Here is a 24464-nt window from a genome sequence, read left to right on the forward strand (position 1 = left end):
ACAGAGTTGGGGAAAATCAATGTCTTACAGTAAAAAACAAATTTACATGCACAGTTGCATTCAGACACTGTCCCTTATAGATGTTTCCTTTGCTGGTTCATCCTTCTGCCTCATTGGTGTCATATACTTTACTGACCTTCACTTCAGACTCTGAAAGCCAAAGAGAGACATTTCATTTACTCAATTAAGTATCTCACTGAAAAAATAAAAACGAGAATAACACATCTGCCCAACAGAACAGACTGCATTTCAGCAGAGACACTTTACCCTTTCTATACTGTAGTACTGATGCTTGATTACATCCTTTAAAAGGTGTGTACATTATCAATACTTCCTCTTGCCCATTTAAATATAATGTTTGTAATAGTTCTTTTGAGTATATCAGAAAAATAGACTGTGATAGCTTTTAAAGTTGTGGCTGATATCCTGTCATGAGTAACCTCAATGATGGTATTTTGTAACTTTTCAGAGCATTGTTCTAGTCTTTGAGTTTAAAATACAGAATATTGATTTCTGGCACAGTCTTGAGCAGTGGGGCTATCATTATGCACAGGATTCAAAATCCTTGCCATATGCAGTGTCTCCCTGTGCTGTTGCTGAAACTCCCTGGAACATATCTGGCTCAGCTTTGTGTGCTCCCAAGGGCAGGTTTGTAGGAGAAGGTGTGACACACATTGCAGGGGCTCTCAGACTACAAAGCACACACTGTTTCAAATGTTGTTGGTAGTTCTTTATTCTGTGTTTATACTGCTACTTAACCATAACAAGAGCAGAGTAGGGCCAGCAGTTACCAACACCTGCGGTGTGAAGTAGCACTTCTGCAAAACAGCTGCCGCCTTGCTGCAGCTGCTGGATTGAGGGTGACCTCCTGCACTGGGGTCAGTGGTGCTTCAACGGCACTATTTACACCCAGCCTGCTGCTGAAGGTTTCTGCAGTCACAGTTTCTCAAATGGTGGAATTCTGTCCAAGGCTGGACCTGGAGCCTGTTTTAAAATGGTGGAGCAGGGGCAGGTGAGCACAGTCAGCCCTGCTCTGCCTTTCAGGGTCAGGGTGGCCTTGGCTGTGCCCTCGTGTCCTGGGCTGACAGAGGGAACACATGTCCTATTAAGTGTGTGTCCCATGGAGCACAAGTCCTGTGAGGAGCGGCTGAGGGAGCTGGGGTTGTTAAGCCTGGAGAAAAGGAGGCTCAGGGGGGACTTTATCACTCCCTGGAACCACCTGAAAGGAGGCTGCAGCCAGGGGGGGTCGGCCACTTCTCCCAGGCAACCAGCGACAGGACAAGAGGAAATGGCCTAAAGCTGCACCAGGAAACGTTTAGGTTGGATATTAGAAGGAATTTCTTCACATAAATGATGATTAGATATTGGGATGGGCTGCCCAGGGAGGTGGTGCAGTCACCGTCCCTGGAGGTGTTTAAGGAAAGGCTGCACGCGGTGCTCAGTGCCATGGTCTATGGACACGGTGGTGTTCAGTCAGGTTGGACTCCATGACTCAGAGGTGCTTTTCCCACAGAATGGATTCTGTGCAAGGAGGATCATCGCCATGCAGCGAGCCCCAGCTGTCCGCAGACGCCGGGTGTGCGCTTAGCACAGCTCAGCTCAGCTCAGCTCAGTACAGCACAGCGCACGGAGGGTCCCTGCGCAAGCCGGGAACGCGGGCCGTGCTTCCCCGGGGAGCGCAGTCCCCGTGTCCCTGGGCCGCGCGTCCCGTCCCGCCCCGCCGCCAGGAGGCGCCGTCCCACCGCAGCGAGGCGCTCCCGCAGGCCGCGGCCTCGCGCCACGCGGAAGCGGAAGCGGCGGCGGCGCACGCGGGGTGGTGCGTCCCGGCGGCCGCGGGTGAGGCGGGCGGGGGGTCCCGTCCGGGCAGCGGGAGCGAGGGACGGGCGGCCGGGCTCCGCCTGCCGGGGGACGCGCAGGAGCCGGCGGCGGGGGGTGCGGGTGGACCCTGGCGTCGGCGAGGGGCGCTTTTCCCGTTGCCGTCTTCCTGGGGTGTCCCCCCGCCGCCCGGGCTCCGCCCGCCGGGGGCAGCTGCCGGCGGTGGCCGCTGGCCCCGGTGTGAGTCGCAGTGTTGTTATCCAGCCTTGTCACGCGGAGCCTGCTTGGCGCTGCCGGCAGGGAGAGGCGGTGGGGCTTCGGGCTTTTAAATAAAAGGGGCGCTTTTCTCTCGTTGCAGACACTTTCCAGGTCTTCCTTCCGGAGAACGTGAGATCCGCCTCGGCGCCAGCCTGCTGGGGTTCACTGGTTGTTAAGTAGATTTGGGAGCGGTGTGACATCGCGCCGCCAGCCCCTTCCCTCCTGAGAAAGGGTAGCTGCTTTCTGAGCAATCACATACCAACCTCATGTATTCCTAAGACTGTCATCAGCTTCTAGTTTTCTATTCAGAGGCCTTACAGAGATTTAATTACTTATAGGCTCTAGTGGTTGTAAAGTAATTTAAGATGTTTGTACCACTCGGTTGTAATTATCTAATTCACTCTTGTGTTAAGAAACATCGTTTTAACTTGGGAATGGTTAAATCGCCAAAGAATTAAATTATTTATGGATAAGGGCTATTTTATTTGACTACTGTTGGCCTGCAACTTAAACTTGCATCTTTTATTTTTTTATCCTATGCTTTTTCTTTGTTATGGCTGCTGCAACAATAGTTCATGATACATCAGAAGCTGTAGAGCTCTGTGCTCCCTGTGGGTTATACCTTAAACCCATTACAAAAATGACCATCAGTGTGGCACTTCCTCAGCTGAAGCAACCGGGAAAATCCATTTCGAACTGGGAAGTGATGGAAAGATTGAAGGGGATGGTGCAAACTCATCAGTTTTCCACTCTGCGGATTTCTAAAAGCACAATGGATTTCATTAGGTTTGAAGGAGAGGTCGAGAACAAAAGTTTGGTTAAATCTTTTCTGGCGTGCCTTGATGGCAAAACAATAAAGCTGAGCGGCTTCTCTGACATTTTGAAAGTGCGTGCTGCAGAGTACAAGATTGACTTTCCTACCAGACATGACTGGGACTCATTTTTCCGAGATGCAAAAGATATGAACGAAACCTTGCCTGGGGAAAGGCCAGACACCATTCACCTGGAGGGTTTGCCTTGTAAGTGGTTTGCAGCAAAGGAGACTGGCTCGGAAAAGCCAAGTGAAGAAGTCCTTATAAAAGTTTTCCAGAAATTTGGAGAAATCCGTAATGTGGACATACCCATGCTGGACCCTTACAGAGAAGAGATGACTGGCAGGAATTTTCACACTTTCAGCTTTGGAGGCCATTTAAACTTTGAGGCCTATGTCCAGTACCGGGAGTATGCGGGATTCATCGAGGCCATGAATGCCCTGCGAGGGATGAAGCTGATGTACAAGGGCGATGATGGCAAAGCTGTGGCTTGCAATATAAAGGTGAGAGCCTGCAGCCTTTTGTGTGGGAGCCCACATGAAGGACTGAGTACAGCTAAATGTTATTTCCATAGTGCTTGAAACCTTTACACCACAGTGATGGCAACAGGTGACATTGACAGCATTAATGTAGCTTCATGGGACAGACATAATAAAGCTTTCAAAAGAAAATGTTGGTAGAAAAATGTGCTGTTAGATTATGTAACTAAAGTGAGTGGGGTTTTGCTTTTTTCCTTAACAAGATGGTTCTAGAAGTGAGAACTGCTGATGGAAGGATCAAGTTTATGAACACAATTTTCTAAATTGCTTTAGAAAAGAATATGTATTTGTAAATTGCGATTTCACTTAAAATTCCAGTTCAGAACAAGTTCAGACAAATTTCACCAGAATGACTGTAAAGTGCATTCTTTCATGTGTTCAGTGCAGAGAGACTTTTTGGGAGAGAATTTCACAGTCTCTGTATTTGGTCCCTGCATTGATAGCTGGGTATACCAGTCGAAGGTCAGAACTAAAAGGCTTAGTAGCACGTGGCCTGTCTGGTCTGGGAAATACACAGTTAATCGGCAGTGTACCTGATATACAGGAAGGCCCCACAAAAATTTAAATTATAATTTTCATTTGTAGCATAGCTTCCTGTGAATTTCCTATGCTTATTTCATAATATTTACATACAGAGTTTTCCCGAAGTAATCTTCTGTAACTGCATTGTCTTAGAAATTACAGCTGTGACAGGCGGGAACAAGGCAGTCTGTTAAGATGTAGTGTCTCTGAAAGCACAGCCTCAAGAAAACTTACTCTGTTTGGGGGTAGTCTGTGCATTTATATATGAGTTGAGTGAATTGTTTGGAGATGTATTTTTTTCATTAAACCAGTAGTCTTTCATTAAACCAGGGAGTGTATTTCAGAAGAAAAACATTGAGTATTCCTTTGTGCAATGTGGAACATGCAGGTATTTATTCAAATTGTAGTTTAGTCAGTGTAAGTAAAATACTGCAATCTTTTATCTTGTTATCAAAGCTTGTCAGTTGTGGGATAGAAACTGTGCCTTGACCTCGTGAAACTCAACCTGTCATTTACATGCAGGGGAGGATCAGGGTTCCCAAATTTAGTATGGCTGTGCAAGAAGAATCGTGCCTTCCTGGCAGCTGCCCTGTCAGGACAGCAGCTCTCTGTCATACAAGGTCACCACACCTTGTCTGTTTGTACCTATTTGTCCTCTCAGTCTGTTAGTGAAATATCATTTTGCATAAAGCCTGAGTAGATTAAACTGCAGAGGCTGTGCTCCTTGTTCTCTGCCCCACGGTTCAATGACCATGGGTCTGTGGAAATGTGTTATAGATCCCTGCCTGCCTGCACTCAGAATTGGAGATTAGGACGCCAGGGCTGTCATGTCTGGTGGTGTCCTGTTCCAGCACACAGCTGGACATGACCAAGGTGTGTTCATATATCCTGGAAGCTGAGTGCCTCTGAAGTCACATTTTTCAGATGTGTGTGTCTTTCTTTTCTTTCTGTTCCCACGACTTGGGATCTTCTGCCCAGTGTACCTCAATTTGAGAATCATGGTTTTAGAAGTGGTGCAGAGGCTTGAACTAGGTGCTGAATGCTGCAGAACTGTGTCTTCTGCTGAAGTTAAGGATCACAGATTTAGACAGAAAGGAAGGCTTTATTTAAACCTATTTCTACATAGTGCTGTACAGTCCCTAACAGCTTGTATTAATTAAGAGTTCTGTATGTGCCCATTCTGACACATTGAAATCTTGGGACAGACAGAGCCTCAGCCACACTGGGGTTTATTTTTGGTTGTGAGACAAAGAAGTGGTATCTGATTTTGCTACATGTGTGCACACATTTAGTACCCAATTAGCTGATTAGAATAGGTAGTGCTTTCTCTGGGCACATAGAGAAGTTTTCTTTGTTTTGAAGAACGTTTTACACATCTGATTGTACTTATACCAAGGTCTAAGTTAAAATTGTCAGGTTGTAATTTTGCTTTTTTTTCTGTTTTCTTAAAACTGTTTTCAATTGTATCATGTACAGGTTTCTTTTGACTCAACAAAACACCTCAGTGATGCATCGATTAAGAAGCGTCAACTTGAAAGGCAAAAGCTTCAAGAGCTTGAAAAGCAGAGAGAAGAACAAAAACGTAAAGAGAAAGAAGCTGAGGAAAAACAGAAAGAAGAAGAAAGGTATTTACCGCTTATCGTTCAGATATAGTTTTAACAATCAGGTGTGAGAAAACTGCTCCTTCATATCATCATCAGAAGATAGAAAATAAAAAAACACAAGTTGTCTCTAGCTAAAATGAAGCACTTAAAGCTGAGTATGGTTTAGTTTACCACTTATGCTTATGTTCAGTTCAAAATATTAAATCTGCAAAATACTCAATTTCCTAAAAGTCTTGTCTTTAGTCACCTAGTTTCAGAGACCCTTGGCCTTTAGCAGAAGCTGCCTAATCACAGAAATAAAACCCACCACCACTGCACACATTCATTGGCTTGGTATTCTTCTTGCGGCTGTGATAATTCTCTGCCCAGCTGCCTCATGCATTGTTATTATCTCTGGTAAAAGTTTAAAAAAACAAATCTTTGCTGTAGCAATTTTTTTTCTTTGAATTCCAACTTATTAAAAATAGATAGAATATGACTGTTTGCTGTCACAAGTAAGGGTTAAAATACTCAGTTTTCTATTTTGTTCTTCATCAACATGATTTATTTAGAAACAAATTTAGTGTAAAATGTATTGAACATACAGTAGGAGTTTGAAATTGTGCTTTTCCTAGGTAAGGCAAAAATATTTCTCTTTTTAGGAAGCAGAGAGAGCTTGAAGAATATGAGAGAGAGAGAAAAAGAGAAGAGAAGTTGCGCAAGAGAGAACAGAAACAGAAAGATCGTGAAGTTCGACGGAACAAAAAGCAACTTGAAAAGCTTCAAGCTGAAGAACAGAGAAAACTTCAAGAGAAGATAAAGCTAGAAGAAAGGAAGCTCCTATTAGCTCAGAGAAACCTTCAGTCCATTAGACTAATTGCAGAACTGCTGAGTAGAGCAAAGGTAATCTAAATACTTATTTCAGAAGCTAATGAAGAATCCAGCAGAACAATGCCCTTAGCTGGCTTGAGAGGAGGTGGGGAGCACTGTTCATTAAACACAAGATATACTACCTCTGCAGCTGCTATTTCTTAGACCAAAATTTCAGAAAAGCACAATGGAACAGTATTTCTCTATTGGTAAGATATGCACTTGTAGGTAAATGGAAAGTGAGCTTGAACCTACAGTCCTGAATAGCATTTTTTATCTGTAAATTAATTGTTAGGTTTTCTTAAGTCCAGTAGAAAAATGTGTGAGCATGATGAAGTGAGCTAACCACAGAGGATAAGATGCAAGACTCCTTTTCTAATTCTGGTTTAGATGCTGTTTCCCATCTGCCTCCTAGCAATTCTGTTCACTGTTCTTTGCAGTTTCAGAGACTTAACTTTCATTAGTCAGTGTTTGAAATGCACAGAATGTTTCTTCTGTAGGACAAGTACTGTCAGCAAAGGTTTCAGATGTTAGATCCTGTCTCTCTAACAGTATTGTTCTTTTTTTCACTGAAACACTGAAGCTTAAGACTTGGATAAAGCTGTATTAGGGTGTACTGAATGTGAAATCTTTTCTGTGGAAATGAAGAGCTGTGTGGAAAAGCACAGTTTTTTTCTTGATATCAGTGCACTTCAGGAGTGTTTTTGAACTCACAGATCAGTTACATACTGGAAGAAGGGAGAAATGCCTTTTGCAGGCCTTTTAACTTCGTAGCTGTGGAATAGAAGGGTTATCTGATGAAGCAGAGAGTGTGTTTCTTTCATTTAGAGAATTCTGAGGTTTATACTAAGCCCTTGACTAGGTCAGAATAGAAAAAGGTTTGAATCTTTTCCAGTATCATGAGTTTTTAAAGTGATTGACAACATGGCAATCAGTTTCTACATAATAATTGTCCATTTAATTAATTGCTGGTTTTGTGGACTTATTGTAAAGTCATCTATGAGCCACAGATGGCAATCATCTAAAATAAGTAATTTTCAATAAAATTTAAAATATTTTCAATTTGACTGAATTTTGAAATTTTAAATTTTACTGAAACCTTCAAGTTTTGACCCTGATAAATGTACTCCAATAGTGCATTTTGTTGTATTGAGGAGCCACGAAGACAAAACTTCTCTTCAAGAACTGTGGACAAATAATGTTTCAACTTACATCAGTTCTGGATTAATGGGTTTTGTTGGTTGATTGGTTTTGATTTTTTTTTCCCCTTTAAAAAGGAAACACCATTTTATTTTGGGATGGTTAAGTTCAGTTGGTTAGATTTTATTTTCTTGCCACATTGATGCCTTTGTGTTATGTTGTAACTTGGAAACAGGAGGAGGTATTTTTTGTTTACTCTTCCCTTTGAACTGTCTTTCAGGCAGTAAAGCTTTTGGAGCAAGAACAGAATGAAGATAAGATTTGTCTTCAACAGCTAGAGGAGAGACGGAGGCTCCAGGAGGCTGAGCTTAAGCGTGTGGAAGAGGAAAAAGAGAGAGCACTGGGGTTGCAGAGAAAAGAAAAGGAACTGAGGGAGAAGCTACTGAACAATCTTCTGAGCAAGAAAATGGATGCAGTTAATCAAAACAAAGAAGAAACCGAAGCATCTCAGGCTGACGTGCTGAAAAGCCCTAGTGCTGTTCCCCACACTGTGTCATCCAGCTGCATCACTTCTACCTCAGGACAGGCTGTTGTTACAGCCAAACTGGCTCCTGGCTCTCAAACAGAAGTAGCATCCCCTGAAAGCGTAAACACTCAATGCAAGTACTTAAATGGCAACATTCATGACAAAGTTCGTGTCAAAGAAGGTCAGAATCTTCATACTACAAACTCTGAGAGGTGTTCTGACAAAAAGGGTTCAGGGGTACTTTCATGTGTTCCCGCCGATAACCAGGACCAGAAAAGCCTCTCTAGCTATGACCAGAGCACTTGCAAGAAGGACTTGCCCTGTGAGCAGGACAAACGTGGAACAGAGCCAAGGAGAAGAAAGAGCCATTCATGTAGCAGCATAAACAGTGATGAGAGCAAGGGTAGACGGGAGAGCAGCAGGCACAGAAGAGATGTGAGCTCCCGGGATGAGAAGCATAGGAAGGACAGGAGGTATTACAGACACTCCAGCAGAAGTTACAGCCCTCGCCGGAGCCGCAGCCCTCGGCGAAGGAGCGCGAGCCCCAGACGCTCCCGCTACAGAAGAACGCGCAGTAGGGAGCGCAGGCGGGACCGGAGGGAAAGGAGTCGGAGTCGCAGAAGCGTCAGCAGGAGACGAAGGCACCGGAGGTGATCACTCAGTAAGCAAAGGAGTACTTTGAGTGGGTAGTGGGGGCCTTGGCTCCTTTGAAAGGCTCTGGTAGGACAAAAGGGCCACAGAATTGGACACCAGACCTCATCGGTGTGACTGCTATAGAAAACACAATTGTTTCAACCAATTCTAAGCTTGCATCTAGTCCTTGAAATCAAAAAAAGAGATGCCTGATTTTTTGACTTTCCTTCCTTTGTTGTCTCTTTCTAGGTTTCTGCCACAATGTAGGTATAATCACTTGTGCTTGTGCTGAAGTTCCTAAAGTGCTAAAAGCCAACCTGTTTTCTTCAATTTCAGTTTTCTAAACCTTAATTTTAGTGTATTTGGTTTTAATCACCTAATTTGGCTTAAGAAATACATGGGTGCCAGCTATAGGAACTTCAGAGGTGACAAGCTATTACATACAGATTTGATTTAAAGTGTTTCCTGGTGCGTTCAATGAAATCACGTTTAATAAAGTAGAGTTTTTATTGATTGACATGGATAGCAGGACTTTCATATTTTTTCTTAAAACTGACGATAACGTTATGCAGGATACCTTTTAAACTGCTTTGATTCCTTCATATGTCTGTATGATGCCAAGCTTTGTGGCCCACATTATTCTGGCGTGTAATGCCTTTGTATAATACTTTCCATGTAAGAGAGGCACACCTGGTGTAGGAAGTAACAAGCAGTGGTAAAATGGTTGAAAGTTGTTCTGGTATTTTGTTGATATATTTGGCTTTGTAATTTCAGGTGGCATAGGGCTACTTGAAACATTTTTTCAGGTACATAAAGAGCTAAACATTGTCTTGAAAAAGGGGCCTTCTTGCTAAATTATTTTTACTTGTGTTGTTGAAAAGTAAGGCTGCAGTGTCTCTTGTTAAATCTGTTCAAGAATACTTTTGCTTTTAAAATGCAGCTCAGGAATATTAAAAGCTATAATGTTACAGTGAAAGAGTTTATTTTGCATTTTTATGGTAAAATTAAAAAGAAAACTGTTTCCAGTGAACTGAAGTTGCTGTTTTCATGTGTCAGTATATTAAAATCTGCAGAAGTGTTGTGTTAATAACCTGTTTGTTGAAAGCATCACTCAGCACATCTGAATGATGAAGTTAAGCTTCTCTTCTTGATGGTCCTTTTATGTTACAGCTATGTCAATTCTTAATTCAGCAGGATGTGTGCTCTTTAACTGCAGCCTTCAGATGCCATTATCCTCACCCTGATGCATGAAATCAAAGTGTATCCATTTCCTGGAGTGTCTGAGAAGCACCTTAGTGCTCAGCTCAGCTGGATCCTTGGCTGACTGTCTGCTTTACTTTCAGAATCCATGTGGGTTTGTTTCTTACTAGACCATGCTGCTGAAATCTTTGTAGGTACTAGCTGTGGACAGAAAAAGGCAAGACATTGACAACAATAAATTGTGAGGAGCTGTTGTGTCCCTCAAAGGCAGAGAGGCATAGACAGAGGGCGGGGCAATCACCAGCCATATGAAAGGCAAATGCTAGATTCCACACCTGGAATGGGGCAGCTCTGGATATACACACACACTGGGGAACAAGACAATGGAGAGCAGCCCTGCAGAAAGGGACCTGGGGCTTGTGATGGATGCAGATTGAACATGGGTTTCAGTGTAGCCAGGTGGGCCAGCTGTGTCTTGGGGCACATCATTTACTGTGTTGCCATCTGGTCAAGGGAAGGGATTGTTTCTTCTGTGTCATTCCAAAATCTTCCCTTGCCAAGTCAAGAGCTCACCCAGCTTCTTGCCTTGTGTCAGGCAGCCATGTCTGTCAATTTAAGCTTAGTTTAAAATCAGCAGGCTTTGTTGCTGAGGAAAGCTCAGGTTCACTCTTAACTGGTAGGTTATTTCCTTCACTAGTGGAAAAATGTCCACATGTAGCATGATTGGTGTGGTATAAATACAGGGTGTAAATCCTGTTAAACCATGGATTTGGCAACTTCATGCTACAGCCCTGTGTTTATGCCTGCTGGAAAGTCTAGGCATCAGGGAAAGAGACCTCTGAGCCCTATTTCATGTACTGTGTCCCAAGAAATGCCCAGTGTTTATTCCAGTATTCTGCTGTCATTCTTGATCATTCTTAACTCACATGATGAAGCGGGAGGAGAGTTTTCTCGGTTGTGAGAATGGACCTCAGTTGTTGTATGTGGCTTCAGGAGAGATTTCACATCTGACACCACAATGTCTCCTTTATGTCCTTGCCAGAAGGACAGGATCAAGTGGGAACCCTATTTGCTTTTGAGGCTGCGTAGAGTTTTAAAGTGTACTGATCATCTAGTGATACAAGGGAGCATGTGACCTCTTCCTGTTGGAGGTGTGAACTAATCACAGACTGCTTTCAGCAACGTCTGAGCTGAAGGGGGTAGGAAGTTTGTGTGCCAAAGCTCTTGAGCTCCCTTTTCTGGGCAGAAGCTGGTGCATGTGTTCTCTGCATGTGCTGCTGCCTTGTCACAGCTGTTGGCAGTGGCAACCAGGAATGGTTTTTCTGCAGCCCTTGTGAAACAAAGAAACAAAGAAGAACAGGAGTCTCAAAGGGGTAAGAAATCTAAGATCTTGTTGCTATGAACAGTGTTGCTGCATAGTCCTGTTTTATCCTTAAGGAATGTCTCCTCTTGTATCTGTCTGAGGGCTGATGAGCCTCTGCACGTACCAGCCTTTTGACCTGTTATCTCCTGGCCTCAGCCTGCACTAGGTGGCTTGGGAAGCGGCTTAGTCAAACGACAGCTTTGCTACAACAGCAAGGCCAAAGCCCTTCAATATGATTATTGTGATATTTTCCATCTGATTACTACCTGCTGTGGTAAAGGAATTTTGATAATGTGTGAGTCAAATTGCCAGCAGTAATTTATATTAGTAAAAATTATGACCAAAGCTGTAACCATATCCAAATGCTGTTTCTAATTGGCTCTACCTTTGCAGAGTAATCTATTCAGTGTCCTAAAATAAAGACATAGCATAATTAGGTATGTGTATAAAAATATATTATGTTACCTGGAAGCATCATCTTTAAAGCTGACAGAGAAAAGGCGAATTTTTGCAGTTGCTTCCAAAATTGTGAACACAAGATTCTATCCGTGCCACAAGGCCATAAAGACAAACTAGTGAGAGTCGACTGGTGATCAGGACTACCTGGATTTGGCACCAGTGTCAGCTTTAGGGCAGTTCTTGTATAGGATCTTATAAAAGACTATTGTGGCTGCTCCTGTTTGATAGCAGAGCTAGAGATGTTGTTTCATTCTATATAAGACAGCAATTAAACCGACTAGTTCGGCAAATATCTTAATTTATAAATGTATGGGCAAAATTGGCCACTGATGTCTTGTATTACAATACAGATCAAATTTGTGTTTATTATGCATTGCCAGTGTCTTGCTCTGGTATCCTGCTTCTGAGGTTTGGTTATTCTGAATACAATACACATTTCAGTAAGCTTACTTTACATTCAGTTGATCTGGCCTTTCCTAAGCCTAATCAGCATATTATTTGCAGAAAGTATCTTCTGCTGCTTTTGCAGTAAATTTGCAGTTGTCTCTAGTGTTTGTATAAAGCAGCAATCTAGTTGTCGTTGATTCTTCAGATCTGAATGAATGCACAGAATGAATCAAGTGTCCTATATTAATCTAATACTGGGCTCTTGAGGCTTGTTTGAAGGGATGTGCACCACCATCCTTTCTTCTTTAGTGGCAGCAAAGAAAATAAATTTGGTCTGGTACCCCCTTACATGCTGCAACTCCTGAATCTCCTGCTGCCTGACAAAAAAAAAATAAAATTCATAGGTTAGCTCAGGCTAATGCTTTGCCATAGCATATATTATAAAATTTTTGAAGGGCTAAGGCTAATTGGAATTGCTCTCTAATTGATAACTAATCTAACTGCATGTGCACTGTGACACCTGCCAGGTGAGCTCTACCTGCTCTGCATGGGATGTTCAGGTGTGCTGTCCATGATACTGGACTTCTTGTAGGACAATTTGAAGGGATGTCACTCCCAGGCACTGCCAGCAAAGTGTCTGAACAAGAACTGATCACCTTCACATTAGATTTTCCCTGCAATTCTGCATATGATCCCAGACATGTCAACCCTCTGAGGAATTGCCTAGTGGTGCCTGTTACTTTCTACCTTCCCTGTAAAAGAGAAGGGCTGGAAAAATCTTTTCTGTTCATTGCACATGTCTTGCTGCTGTGATTTATAGCAGCTGGCTCCATGCAGGTGTTCACACACCCCTATAGGCATGGGATAAAGAATTGTGAGGGTAAAAGTGAAAAAACTCATGGATTGAGATAAGCACAATATAATAAAGGTAAAGCCAAAGCTGCATGCACAAGCAAGGCAAAATGAGGAATTTATTCACCACCTCCCCTGGCAGGAAGGCATTCCTGCCATCTCCAACCAAGCCAAGCCTCTAAAATGGTCTGTTTAAGGCAGTTGTGTATCCATGGTTTTCCTTTGTGATGCTTGACAGAACACAAGAAAATGCTGAAATCATTTCTTTTTCTGAAATCATCAGAGCCTGCCTCAGCTGCTATCCATCTTGGTTTTCTGCTTGCATCTATCTCTCTCTCTAAAGTTTCTGCATCTACCACTTGTAGCTGATGTAGCTGCATATCCTCAGGATGACTATGACTCTAATCTGCTGGGACTTTCCTCTGATAGAAACCTCAATGATTATTTAGTTGAATTATTTGTTGAGAGATTATTTGCTGTCCACAAGTTAAACCAAGAACAACTCTGGATTGTCTGAGATGCACTTTAAAAGATGTTCTCAGAGATGTAAGATGTAAGTAAGGTGTAAGTGAATCTAAAGAGAAGGGAGGGTTTGCTTAGAAAATGAGCTGGATATACAGGTTTTTGTGCCCACTCCAAATATTTGTTATTTGCATATGTGATGAAAACAGGAAAAACTAAAATTGATGTGTGTCAAAAGTGATGGAAATAATATTTAAGTTACTAGGAAAATGCATCTATTGTAAAATATGAGAATAATTAGAAGCTACAAAGAAGAAAAGAGCATTTTAAACTTGATATTCTATTTCAAAGAAAAAGTATGATATTGAGTATCTTTGTTTTTTAGGATTGTTTAAAAGCAGACCACAAAATAATACCTTAGGGCTCTTCCAGGGCATGTGTTATTAACTGGGTATACTTAGAGACTTAGTCATGATAGCAAGGCACAGTTGCTTCCTACTGGTATTATTGAAACTCATTGTGGTCACATCCCTGGGATTTGTAATTTTTGCTTATAAGGAAGGTTTTGTGTGAGAAGATTTCTCACTGGCAGGCACATTAATTTAACTAAATCTCCTTTGTTCATAGATAATTTCTTACTTTCAAATGTTATGCAAAAATGACATAATTGGTTTTTGTGTAGCATTTGACTGTAGTGAGTCATTTAGGCAAAGAAAAATGCATCACTGAAAAAGAACTGTGGTGGTAAAATAAGGGCTTTAGCCTTCATGTGGTCTAAGCCCTATGAGAGAAATCTTGATAGGGCTTTCATAGAAAGCAAGCCATTGCAATTTCATCTTCATTAATGCATTTCTAGCTTAAAAGGAGCTTAAACTCTAAGGCTCACTAACAATTTACTTGGAAACAGCTTCTGCATGTAGCTTTTTTCAATCTGGTGTGGGTTATCTGCAAGCCTCCTCCCCTACATCTCACTACTAGTGGTAATCCCATTAGATGATTATAACTGGTATCCTCAACAGACAGATTTAGTTAAAATTGAAAAAAAGAACTTCAAGTGTATTTAATCAACTGTGTGGTCATTTTATTAGTGGAGACTCATGTACCAAATAACTTTGCCTTAAGTGCAGTGCATTTATGGGGCTGAATAGCTGTTATGTTCCCAGGAGTGGGAAATCCTTAAGCTTGCATGAAATCACACCAGTTTCTCAGAAGCAAGTAGAATTGGCCTTTAGAAGAGATTTTTTTTAAATTTTCATACAGCTTTCATACAACATAATTTTTTTTTTTTTTGCTAACAATAGTTATCTTTGGCTGGTGATGTGCAATTATATACAGTTTAGTTAGAAAGTACAGACGCAGAGAAAGATTATACAATGGAATCTGAAGCATGGAGAAAGCTGCCACTGAAAAAATGCTGGTTTGTCACATTTTGCCTTCAGTGTACTACCTAAATAAGGTTTAATTTAGCATTGTTTCCTGAAGGGCCACTAAATGTGTGATATAAAATCTGAGTCTTTTCCTTGATCTTCCTCACCTGAGTGTTGCCACATCTACCCCGAGATGAGATGGGCAAGATGTCAGACAGAGACCAAGAAATGAACAGTGGGGCAGCAAGATTTCAGGAAAGTAATCCAGGGGTTTAATTTTCTGATGAAAATCTATGAGATATGTCCTGTGTGAAGTTGAAATCCATGCCCCATCTTGCACTTTGCAGTCATTTCCTTGTTTCTTCCCAAGGGCTTTCTGCTGCCCATGATTTGTGTTGGAGAGAAGGGGAGGAAAACTGTAGTAATCAGCTGGAAAATGAAAATGTGTTGTCATCCTTCAGCACCCTGCTCTGTCAGAACATGGCAAAGTACAGGTAGGACACCCCTGCTGAGGTGCTCCAGGTATTCCTTTCTAAGCTGGTATCAGGGTGGGTGGGAGGACCTGCAAAATACAGAAAAGTAAAAAATGTAGATTTAATTCCTCGTAGGCTTCATCTGAGTGGTCATCATCAGAGCAAACTAATCACAGTAAGAAAACAGCAACAGATTCTTACAGCTTCTCTTTGTACTTGCTGCTTCTGCATTTAGGGATGAGGTGTACCCTACTGCCAGCCCAGGGTCCCCTGGACTGTCCCCACAGCAAATTTGAAGTCCCAAGTAAGATTCTGCTTTGGTTTATGAATGCTGGTGCATTGCACTGAGTTCAGGTTCTTGGTATTCTTCTGTACTGATTCCTGTTTTGCTTGTTACAAGCTTCCAAGGGCTTCTGAGGTACCACTGTGTTGCTGACTGATGAACTGACAATACAAGCCTTAATCCACACTGCTTCTTTAGCCTTATACTTGATGATGGAAGATCCAAAGAAACAGTTGAACCAGGCAGAAAGACCCATCAAAGCCAAATAATTCAGCTAGCATGTTTTGTAACCAGTGTGTTTCTCAGAAGCAATAAGATTATGAGGATCAGCTGGTGTGCTTTGTGTTTGGTGAAAAGAAGCTTATTTAAATTAAGAGAGCCAGGAAATCTGTGTCTCAGTCCAGAAGGAAGATGGGTTCCACAGAAGACCTTGACTATCCTCAAATCATCATGCAATACAGCAATGGATTTTTAATCTCAAAGGTAAGAAATATAACTCTTAGAGTATGCAGAAAGAAATATTCAAGGATTTCTCTTTAGTCCTAAATGTAAGTCTTTGGAAGAGGTGAAAGCACTGCTATAATGACTGCTTTTGCAAAGATATTTTTAAGGCACAAAGGCAAAACTAGTAATTTCAGTCTTCTTATTGTTTGCTGATGTTATTTGCTTAAGCCCGTGGGCATAAAATTATAATATCTAGTGCAGTGGATGGTTTTTTTCCTCAATTACTACTTAACTTTCCTATTGTCCCTTGCTGATCCTCTGGCCAACATGGTAACAGAAGGAGTGTTCTTTGTGTTGTGCAAATACTGCTGCACCTTAGGCTCCTGAAAGGCAGAGCTGATAATAAATAGAGGAAAAATAGATAATGAAAAATCACTTTGTGAGAAAAAGAGGTGCCCAGTGCTTTCCAAATTAATACTGTTAGTACTATGTTTTAGAGAAACAACTTCAACTTTGGCCATGTTAAACCATGGTCTTACTCAGGGTAAAAGGAGCTTCATTGTACAGGAATCATAGCTCAAATCATTGTAGATACAGGCAGTCAGTTAAATTAATGTCTTTGTTACTGTTTCAGGAGTGTTTATATGACCAGGGTAATAGGCTCATACTTGTAAGATTGACTGTGTATAGCTAAAGAAAGATGGTTGGTTCTTTTTTTTTAACGTATGGTTAGCTGTGTTTGTCCGAAGGTTGATGAATGTTGCTGGAGAAATTCAACAACTCTAGGGAAAGACTGGGCAGTTCTGTTAGTTAAATGCAGCAGTTCTTCTGCATGAGAGGAACCTCCCTGCTTCTGGAAGATCACTGTAGTCCTTCACATCAGTCCCTGAAAACAAGGTCCTAGTTTGGGATATTCCCCCTATTGCAAGCCATGAGAGACTCTCCAGGGTTCACTGAAGCAGGCGCTAATCCTTAGTTAAAGAACAGAAACATAAACAGACAACAAGCACCCCCACCCAGACTTGCCTTTGTTCTTTCTAGGAGATTGTGAGAATGTGTTTCTAAGCTAAGGAAGAGGCAGGGACATTTACACACAAAATCCGGTCTCTAAATGTGGACTTTTGGAAGCCAAAAAGTATTGGCTGGCTTCACTGGAAAAGGAAAAAGAATAAGACTAATGAGTGCATTACATGCATAGTGTGTTATATCAGTGCTCAGATAAGCTGCAATTTAATAATTGGACTTGTTTATATGAAATATAAGTTTATCTGAAATAAATATCATTAAATTTATACTTTCCCTAGTTAAGCAGCTTGTGAAATGCAGTAGGCTTTGTGCGTTCACCTAATCCCTCACTGCCATCTTTCCCTGCTCCCAGGTTATGTTCACTGCCTGTGAGTTGGGGGTGTTTGATCTTCTTCTGGAGTCAGGAAAGCCTCTGTCTTCAGATGCCATTGCTGCAGGTCTGGGTGCCAGCACCATGGGGATGAGAAGACTGCTGGATGCCTGTGTGGGATTGAAGCTCTTGGCAGTAGAGATGACACAAGAAGGAGGTAATAAAAGCAGAGGAATGGAAATAAATTGTAAGATTGAAACCTCTGATGGTTTTGAAAGTGAGGTAAGATGTGTGGGCAAAGGTGATACCAAATGTTAAGTCAGTTAATGTAGCTGGAAGAAGGATAGAATCACTCTTGGGATTAACTCTTCAGCTGAAAGAGGAGGCAAATGTCAGCATGATCACAAGTATAAAATGAAACACAGGCACAGGGCTCTATATCCATAAATGTCTTTGTGCAAGAGCCTCATGTGACTTTGGAGAAGATATTTAGGATAGCTCCACAAGCTCAATGGAACTTGTCTCAAGAACTCTCTGGGGTATGGACAGGATTTTAAACTTAAAACAAAATGCCAGGGTGGATGGTAACAGCATGATTTAAAAGAGGTTTTGTTTTTCATAGGGTTTTTACCATTATGTGAACTATTTTGTTAGGTTGTTGATCAGAACTGAGAGGTGATAAAAGTTTTTCCTTATGTCAGAAACATGGAATCCACTTGGAAAGAAAGGATCTCTAGCCATCCAACAGCTGGTCAGGACCTGCTAATATTTCACAGGTTGTGTCCCCTGCTCTGCCTTGTGTTGGCATGCTCTGCTGTAGGGATTATAGTTGTTGCCCAATGAGTCTAGGGAGAGCAGAATCTATCTTTTATATTCCTTTGGTATGCAAGTCCTTTGGGTGAGTGATGCCACTGCAGATGCATTGGAGGGAGTGGGAGGGATTTCTGGGAGTCCTTTAGGCATTCTTCTGTTTGCAGAAGGTCCTGTCCTAGTGACCTGAGGGAGGGTAGGTGTGGCTGGCCTGCTGTTTTGGGGACTTTCCCTCCACTTGCTGACCTTGTTGATCAGGAAAAAGACTTGTCTGCAAAAAGTTTTCACTTAAATAGAGCACACCGAAAGCTTTCTCTAAGAGCAGAAACCTATATGTAAATTACAACACTTTTTTAAAGGCTTTTTTTTGCTCTTCTTGAAAGAAATGTTTGGTGCTGGAGTTAAGCACAGGGAGATGGTATTTATGTAGACAGAATGGGGCAACACAGATTTCAGCAGCCCTCACCCACTGCTCATTGCAGTGGAAGGCTTTGGTTGCAGAAGTAATGTGGCTCTATCTTTGGCTGCATAGACATCTTCTGGTGATAAACACCAAGCTGTACAACAGACTTGGCAAGGTGATATATCATATATGTTAGTTAATACATTTATTTTACCCTTTAGCCCTCTACAGAAACACAGAAATTTCCAATGTCTACCTTACAAAATCAAGTCCAAAATCTCAGTATCACATCATGATGTATTATTCCAACACAGTCTACTTGTGCTGGCAGTACCTGGCTGATGCTGTCAGGTAAGGAGGAGTGCTGTGTGCTGTCTGGTGCTTTGCAGCATCTGTGTTACTGCTCTGAGTGGTGTGTTTCTGGAGAAGAGCTCAGTAAAGATGTTCACTCATTCTCAGAAATTAAAAGCAACAGATAATTCAGCTGTTAACATGGCCATATGTGTGCCATTTCCCCTCCCCACCTTGTTTTCCATTTGTGTATGTTCTTGTTTTCCTTTTCCCCGTCATTGTAGAGATGATCCAGAAATCAGATTTCTTTATGTGTCACCTTCAGTAAAGCAGTTTATCATTACATGGATCTTACTGGATGTGGCATCAACAAAGTAAATAATGAGTAGTGGTGGCTAAATGTCCTTCTGTTTCAAAAGTTTATAGGGGCAGTTTAATAGGGGTCTGGAGTCTCACTTGTTCCAGTCCATGCAACTGATGACCAAACATGGTGTAGATGATGGTGATTGTATCAGTCTTGTATCTTTACCTCAGGTGTGCTCCCTTAAATGATAGAATCCTGGAATGGTTTGGGTTGGAAGAGGCTCTAAAGTTCATCATCTAGTTCCTACCTTCCTACCATGGATGCCACTCACTAGATCAGATTGCTCAAAGTGCCATCCCACCCTGACCTTGAAAAGACCCAGTCATTCTTGAGAGAGGTTGAGAAATATATTAGCACTCTCATAGGCTTTTTCAATTGCTCTTTTAGAGAAGGAAGAAACCAATATGAAAGAGCTTTTGGTGTTTCATCTAAAGACCCATTTGGAGCAATGTACAGGTAATCATTTGAATATTTATAGAAATTTTATTCTTCTTGTTGTGGATAAAACTAATGTTTTTAATTATGACTCAGAACAATTAAATATGATGAGGTGACAATTCCTCTCATCAATGTCCTCAATCCTCAATTCCTCTCATCAATGTCATCAATTCCTCATGCAATGTTTTTACTTCTCAACAATATCAATTACTGGGACACTATCTGATATTTTGAATAGAAGTATATAATTTCCTAACCTGAAAAAATCACAGATCTCTGACAGAGGCAATAGTAGTTGAAGAAAAAAAAGTCCCTTGGAAATTCTTAGAATGAGCAGCATAATACACTGTTGGATTTCACTAGTCTTAATTCCCTATTTAAATGCATGAATTCATAGCTGTGCACTCCTGATACAGTAATATTCAAGGTAGGTTTATATGCAAAGAGGACATATTCTGTGTCAATAAAACCAGAGATTTTTGTTTAGACTAAAACATGTAGCAGCAGTTATATTATAGGAATCTCTGAGGATGTGGTAAGGAACCCTCTCTCTGTGCTGTCTCTGTTTGCCTTGCTAGATCAGATGAAGAAATGCTAAAATTCATGGCTGGCCAGAACTCAGTATGGAGTATATGTGGCAGAGATGTTCTTGCTGCATTTGACCTTTCCCCTTTCAGGCAGATCTATGACCTGGGAGGTGAGTGTCAGAAGATCTTCTTTAACAACACTCTGAACTGCCTTTTATAAGCTCTGCAGAGGAAAACAACTCCTATGTTATGTGTTGGGCAAAACAATGGAAAGCACGACATAGCAATATAAGGAGAATTTTACTGATTTGGTTGGGTTAAAAACAGAAATGTGAGAGGGATGACAGCATTAGAAAGCTGAATGTTTTTCTCTACAGTCTGATTTATGTAAGCAGTCACTCATCCCCTTGTGGATGTGGCAGCTTTAGCATTTTTCATGTCTTGCTTGCGTTCTTGCAGTGCCAGACTCTTTCCTTCTTCCCCTGCAGTCACTGTTGTTGAGGTGCTGCCTACAGCCTCTTATCCTGGAGCACCCTGCTGTCCCAGCACTGCTGAGTGCTGCCAGGATTCATGGGACAAGGCAGGCTCCCTCCTGGCTCCCTCACTCCTTTCCCAGAGCCTGGTTTAGTGACTGTTTTTCATTTTTCACCTTCCAGCACCCGCAGCTGGTCTGGCTAGGAGGGAGTGTAGGAGTAGTAAGGGCAGGGGCTTGACCCCACATGCCTGGGTGCTGCAGGCCCCAGACCTTCCTGCAGAACACATGGAGACAGTGACTTCTCCTGCCCCTCCTCTTCTCTCCCAGCAACACATGGGAGGAGGTGTCTCAAGGGGTGCAAATGTACATTGCCAGCTTCCATGAGGCCTAATGCACCCTTGCCTATATACTTTCATGGGGGTATCACTGAACAGCTTGGGTTTGTGTCAGTACTGACCTTCTTTTCCTGTCCTCAAAGGAGGTGGAGGAGCTTTGGCCCAAGAGTGTGTTTCTTTGTATCCAAATTCTACTGTCACAATTTATGACCTGCCCAAAGTTGTGCAGGTGGCCAAAGAACAGTTTGTTTCCCCCGAGGAGCGTCAGATCACTTTCCATGAAGGTAGGTGGGGACAGTGGTGTGGTGTTGTCACAGCTGTGGCTCCAGAGCCCTGGCTCTGCTTAGAGGTGTTATTCTGGAGGCTCAGGTCTCCAGCTGCCCCTTATGGGGACAGTGTCTCAGGCTGCAGCCTCCCCAGCCTGGCTCTGCAGCTGTCCCAGTTGTTCACCAGCAGCTGTCAGAGACACAACTCAGTTAGTTATTCAGCAACATTAACTCCTGAAGAGAACTATTTCATTTCTTGGTACATTAGGGAAAAAAAAAAAAAAAAAGCATCATGCAATTTTGAAATCTGTTATGCTTTGTTAAAAATTTTCCTAACGCTCCCCTTTTCTCCTGTGCAAACCTCCTGGCAGATGTGAGGTATGCCAGGTCTGCTCTGAACAAGTGTTTTTCCTTCTCTGGTCACAACTGATTGATCTTCAAGTCCTAAGATATTTTAAAGCATGAAAGTGGGTGAGCTAGCTCCTATTCCTCTTGTCCAGGCTACTGATCCTGCATAGTCTTTGTACTATGTATGAAGAAAATGAGTATAGGGAGATCTCATTTTTAATGTTTACAAAAGTCTTCAAAGTGCTGGAAGTGCTTAAAATTGCTCAAAGCTGAGAGAGAGAAAAGGAGCCTTGAGGAGGGAAGGGAGTGTATAAAAACAAAGATGCAACAAAATGGGAGAAGAAATGACAAAGTAAAATGCTGAGAAAAAAAATTCTGAATGCAGAACAGCAGGTGCTAAACAAAAGGAATAGCAAAGCTAGTGCTAGGAGGTGAGAGATGGGTATTTTTACCTATGGATTTATGAAGTTACTCTGTGATTACCAAAGTTTTCTCTTTGAAAACTTTCTTAGAGAAGGCAATATTCTTTCCTTCTTTCTCATGACAGGAACTGTGTGAACCTATGTCCTTAGTGCAGTATGAATTTGAATTTCTGTCATTGGGGAAAACCTAAACTGAAATGCTTTCCTGTACATCAGTCTGTTTCAGGATTAGTTATTGCCTTTACAGGTTTGAGACCTTCTTGAGACTGATCAAGAGCAAAATTCCTTATGCAGTGCAACAGAGGACTTTCACCTGTTACCTCCATTGCTGTCTGATATGTCTGAAGGACATTGCAAGCCTGGAATTGAACAGAACTGAAAATATTTGCATAACTCAGCTCTCAGTGTTGTGGGAATTTGTATAATACATGTATTCTTGCTTTACAGGAGACTTCTTTAATGATTCAATACCTGAAGCTGAACTGTATATTTTATCCAAGATACTGCATGATTGGGATGATGACAAATGCAAACAACTGCTGGCAAAAGTCTACAAAGCTTGCAAACCTGGTAGGTGTGAACTCTTGAAGAGCAAAGAGACTTACTATTGTTTAGATAGGTGTATGCATCACAGCAAAAAATCCCATTAAGCATCACAATGAAGCCTCAGAATTTCAAAAGCACTGCTACAAAACAAAATCAGTAAGTTCCTGTAAATTTTTAGCTGGGGAAAATGGGAAATTTCCATCCCAGCCACAGCACCTCCTTCAGTTCTGGGATGTCAGTACCAACATAGCTGAGCAAAGATATCCTCTGATGCTTTGGCTCTTTCATTGTCTTCTGTGATGCTAAAATGTGACATAATGTAGAGACTGCTTCTTCCTGAAAGTCACATTAGGATCTGTCCTAGTAACAGCTCAAAAATAGCTCACCTCTTCATTTCTCAGGGTGTGTTTTCTTTCTCTTCTCTCCACCAGGTGGTGGAGTGCTGCTGGTTGAATCCCTTCTGAATGAAGATAAAAGTGGGCCTGTAGAAACCCAGCTGTATTCCATGAATATGTTGGTCCAGACAGAAGGGAAAGAGAGAACAGCAGCAGAGTACAGCAAGCTCCTGGAGGCAGCTGGCTTTGGAGTGATTCAAGTAAAGAGGACTGGAAAACTCTATGATGCTGTTTTAGGAAGGAAATAGTAGTACATGTTTTATGTATGTAACAAAACAGAAGAGGTTGAGAAATGTGCTATTCTCTTCTTAGTGGGCAATGATCAGCTTAGCTTCTAGTTAAGGCTGCCAACCTTTTTTGTAATACATTGTCAAAAGACTCACTAATAACAGATCTTAGCATGCATGCATTACAAATTTGGAAGCCGGGTTTGGCTTGCCTTTGGATCTGGGAGGAAAAGAAAGAAATCAGCACCTGTTCCACAAGAAACAATCCACAAAAGAAATGTGCAGTGTGTCTGCTTCAGCTTGTATCAGTCTCTCTTTTTTTTAACACTGTATCAGACAAAAGCAGAGCTGAATTTGTACTTGAGTTCCTGCAAAACAAAACTAATCCCTGTACTGAGCTTTTGTGCCTGCATTTTTATTCCTGAAATATTCATACAATAAAACCAGAACAAATTATGTCTCCTTTATGGTCTTTTCGGAGTTCCAGGAGAAATCGTGTCTGAGCCTTGGGGAGTTTTGCATGAAAAAATACATTAATTTTTTATTTCCTTTGGACTTTGATTTAAATTATGAAAAAGTGTTGTACTTTAGTGACTGGTTGAAGCCCAGGGATTCTTATTACAAGACAGGTAGGAAGATGATGCTGTGAAGTCATTTTGTTATGTACTTGGGTTGTCCTTACTTCATGCCTCCTGCCATTTCTTTAAATCATTTGATCAAACACAGTCTGCCATTACCCATGCAGTTCCTGGAAGCAGAATAATACATTACTGAAGTGAGAAACATTTGGAGAAGGCACTAAAAATCACTCTGCAGTTTTTTCTGGAACAGTAATTGCATTTGCCCATTAAGCTGGATACTAGAGGAGCTTGATATAGTTCACTCAGTACCCATCTACAGGAGCCTCTCACTCATGTGACTGTAGGAGAAGGACAGGGAGAAAGTAGCCTCAGTACACACAGGAGACACAAGGCTTTAATATACCAATTACAGAGACATGGTAGGACAGCTTGCATGATTGGAATCTTGGGTTTTAGGGAGTTGTTGTTTGGTTGTTTTGTTTTTTTCCTAAATGACAAACACTGTGAAGAGAGCCTGAAATAAGTGCTTTGCTACACGCAGGCAAATTAAAGCCCTGTTTGATCTACAGTTTCCGTGTTCCAACAGACATTTCTGATGACACCTTGCTATATATATAAGGTCCCTCGTCCTTGATTTTGCTTGTTCTTGGATATGTTAACTTTCAAAAAGCTTGTGCCAGAAGAAAGGAAGGAAGGTGGAGGTTTCCAAGTT

At 41.8% G+C, this 24464-nt stretch overlaps 2 protein-coding genes across 7 annotated transcripts; both read left to right on the forward strand.

Annotated features, from left to right (window-relative positions):
- Nucleotides 1-1776: 1776 nt before the first annotated feature.
- Nucleotides 1777-9733, forward strand: AKAP17A (A-kinase anchoring protein 17A). Of its 4 annotated transcripts, none has more exons than XM_077173482.1 (5): nt 1777-1836; nt 2174-3388; nt 5423-5571; nt 6192-6432; nt 7820-9733. In XM_077173482.1, exons 2-5 carry the CDS (start codon nt 2627-2629, stop codon nt 8717-8719), a joined length of 2052 nt encoding a protein of 683 aa, XP_077029597.1. In that variant the 5' UTR covers nt 1777-1836; nt 2174-2626; the 3' UTR covers nt 8720-9733. The 4 variants fall into 4 exon arrangements, with proteins under 4 accessions (XP_077029597.1, XP_054510784.1, XP_054510783.1 ...); XM_054654809.2 differs by lacking the exon at nt 1777-1836 and having other exon boundaries at nt 1854-2305; nt 2646-3388; XM_054654808.2 differs by lacking the exon at nt 1777-1836 and adding an exon at nt 1854-2055.
- A 122-nt stretch (nt 9734-9855) lies between these two features.
- ASMT (acetylserotonin O-methyltransferase) lies at nt 9856-23627 on the forward strand. 3 transcript variants are annotated; one of them, XM_077173484.1, is made up of 8 exons: nt 9856-11271; nt 17367-17541; nt 18759-18888; nt 19580-19648; nt 20209-20327; nt 21111-21251; nt 22451-22573; nt 22981-23627. In XM_077173484.1, the coding sequence occupies exons 2-8, from the start codon at nt 17370-17372 to the stop codon at nt 23190-23192; spliced, it is 966 nt and encodes a 321-aa protein (XP_077029599.1). In that variant the 5' UTR covers nt 9856-11271; nt 17367-17369; the 3' UTR covers nt 23193-23627. The 3 variants fall into 3 exon arrangements, with proteins under 3 accessions (XP_077029599.1, XP_077029598.1, XP_054510900.1); XM_077173483.1 differs by lacking the exon at nt 9856-11271 and adding an exon at nt 11289-16027; XM_054654925.2 differs by lacking the exons at nt 9856-11271; nt 21111-21251 and adding an exon at nt 11289-16027.
- Nucleotides 23628-24464: the final 837 nt, after the last annotated feature.

This window comes from Agelaius phoeniceus, chromosome 2, assembly GCF_051311805.1.
Source record: "Agelaius phoeniceus isolate bAgePho1 chromosome 2, bAgePho1.hap1, whole genome shotgun sequence".
NCBI classification, from domain to species: Eukaryota; Metazoa; Chordata; class Aves; order Passeriformes; family Icteridae; genus Agelaius; species Agelaius phoeniceus.

What these genes read in the sequence shown, in the direction of transcription:
- ASMT (XM_077173483.1), top strand. Translation starts at nt 15,956, where the DNA reads ATGGGTTCCACAGAAGACCTTGACTATCCTCAAATCATCATGCAATAC. An exon ending in TACCTGGCTGATGCTGTCAG is followed by an intron (nt 18,889 to 19,579) that starts GTAAGGAGGAGT and finishes TTGCTCTTTTAG; the next exon opens with AGAAGGAAGAAACCAATATG. An exon ending in GCAGATCTATGACCTGGGAG is followed by an intron (nt 20,328 to 21,110) that starts GTGAGTGTCAGA and finishes CTGTCCTCAAAG; the next exon opens with GAGGTGGAGGAGCTTTGGCC.
- AKAP17A (XM_077173482.1), top strand. Translation starts at nt 2,627, where the DNA reads ATGGCTGCTGCAACAATAGTTCATGATACATCAGAAGCTGTAGAGCTC. An exon ending in CTGTGGCTTGCAATATAAAG is followed by an intron (nt 3,389 to 5,422) that starts GTGAGAGCCTGC and finishes TATCATGTACAG; the next exon opens with GTTTCTTTTGACTCAACAAA. An exon ending in AAACAGAAAGAAGAAGAAAG is followed by an intron (nt 5,572 to 6,191) that starts GTATTTACCGCT and finishes TTCTCTTTTTAG; the next exon opens with GAAGCAGAGAGAGCTTGAAG.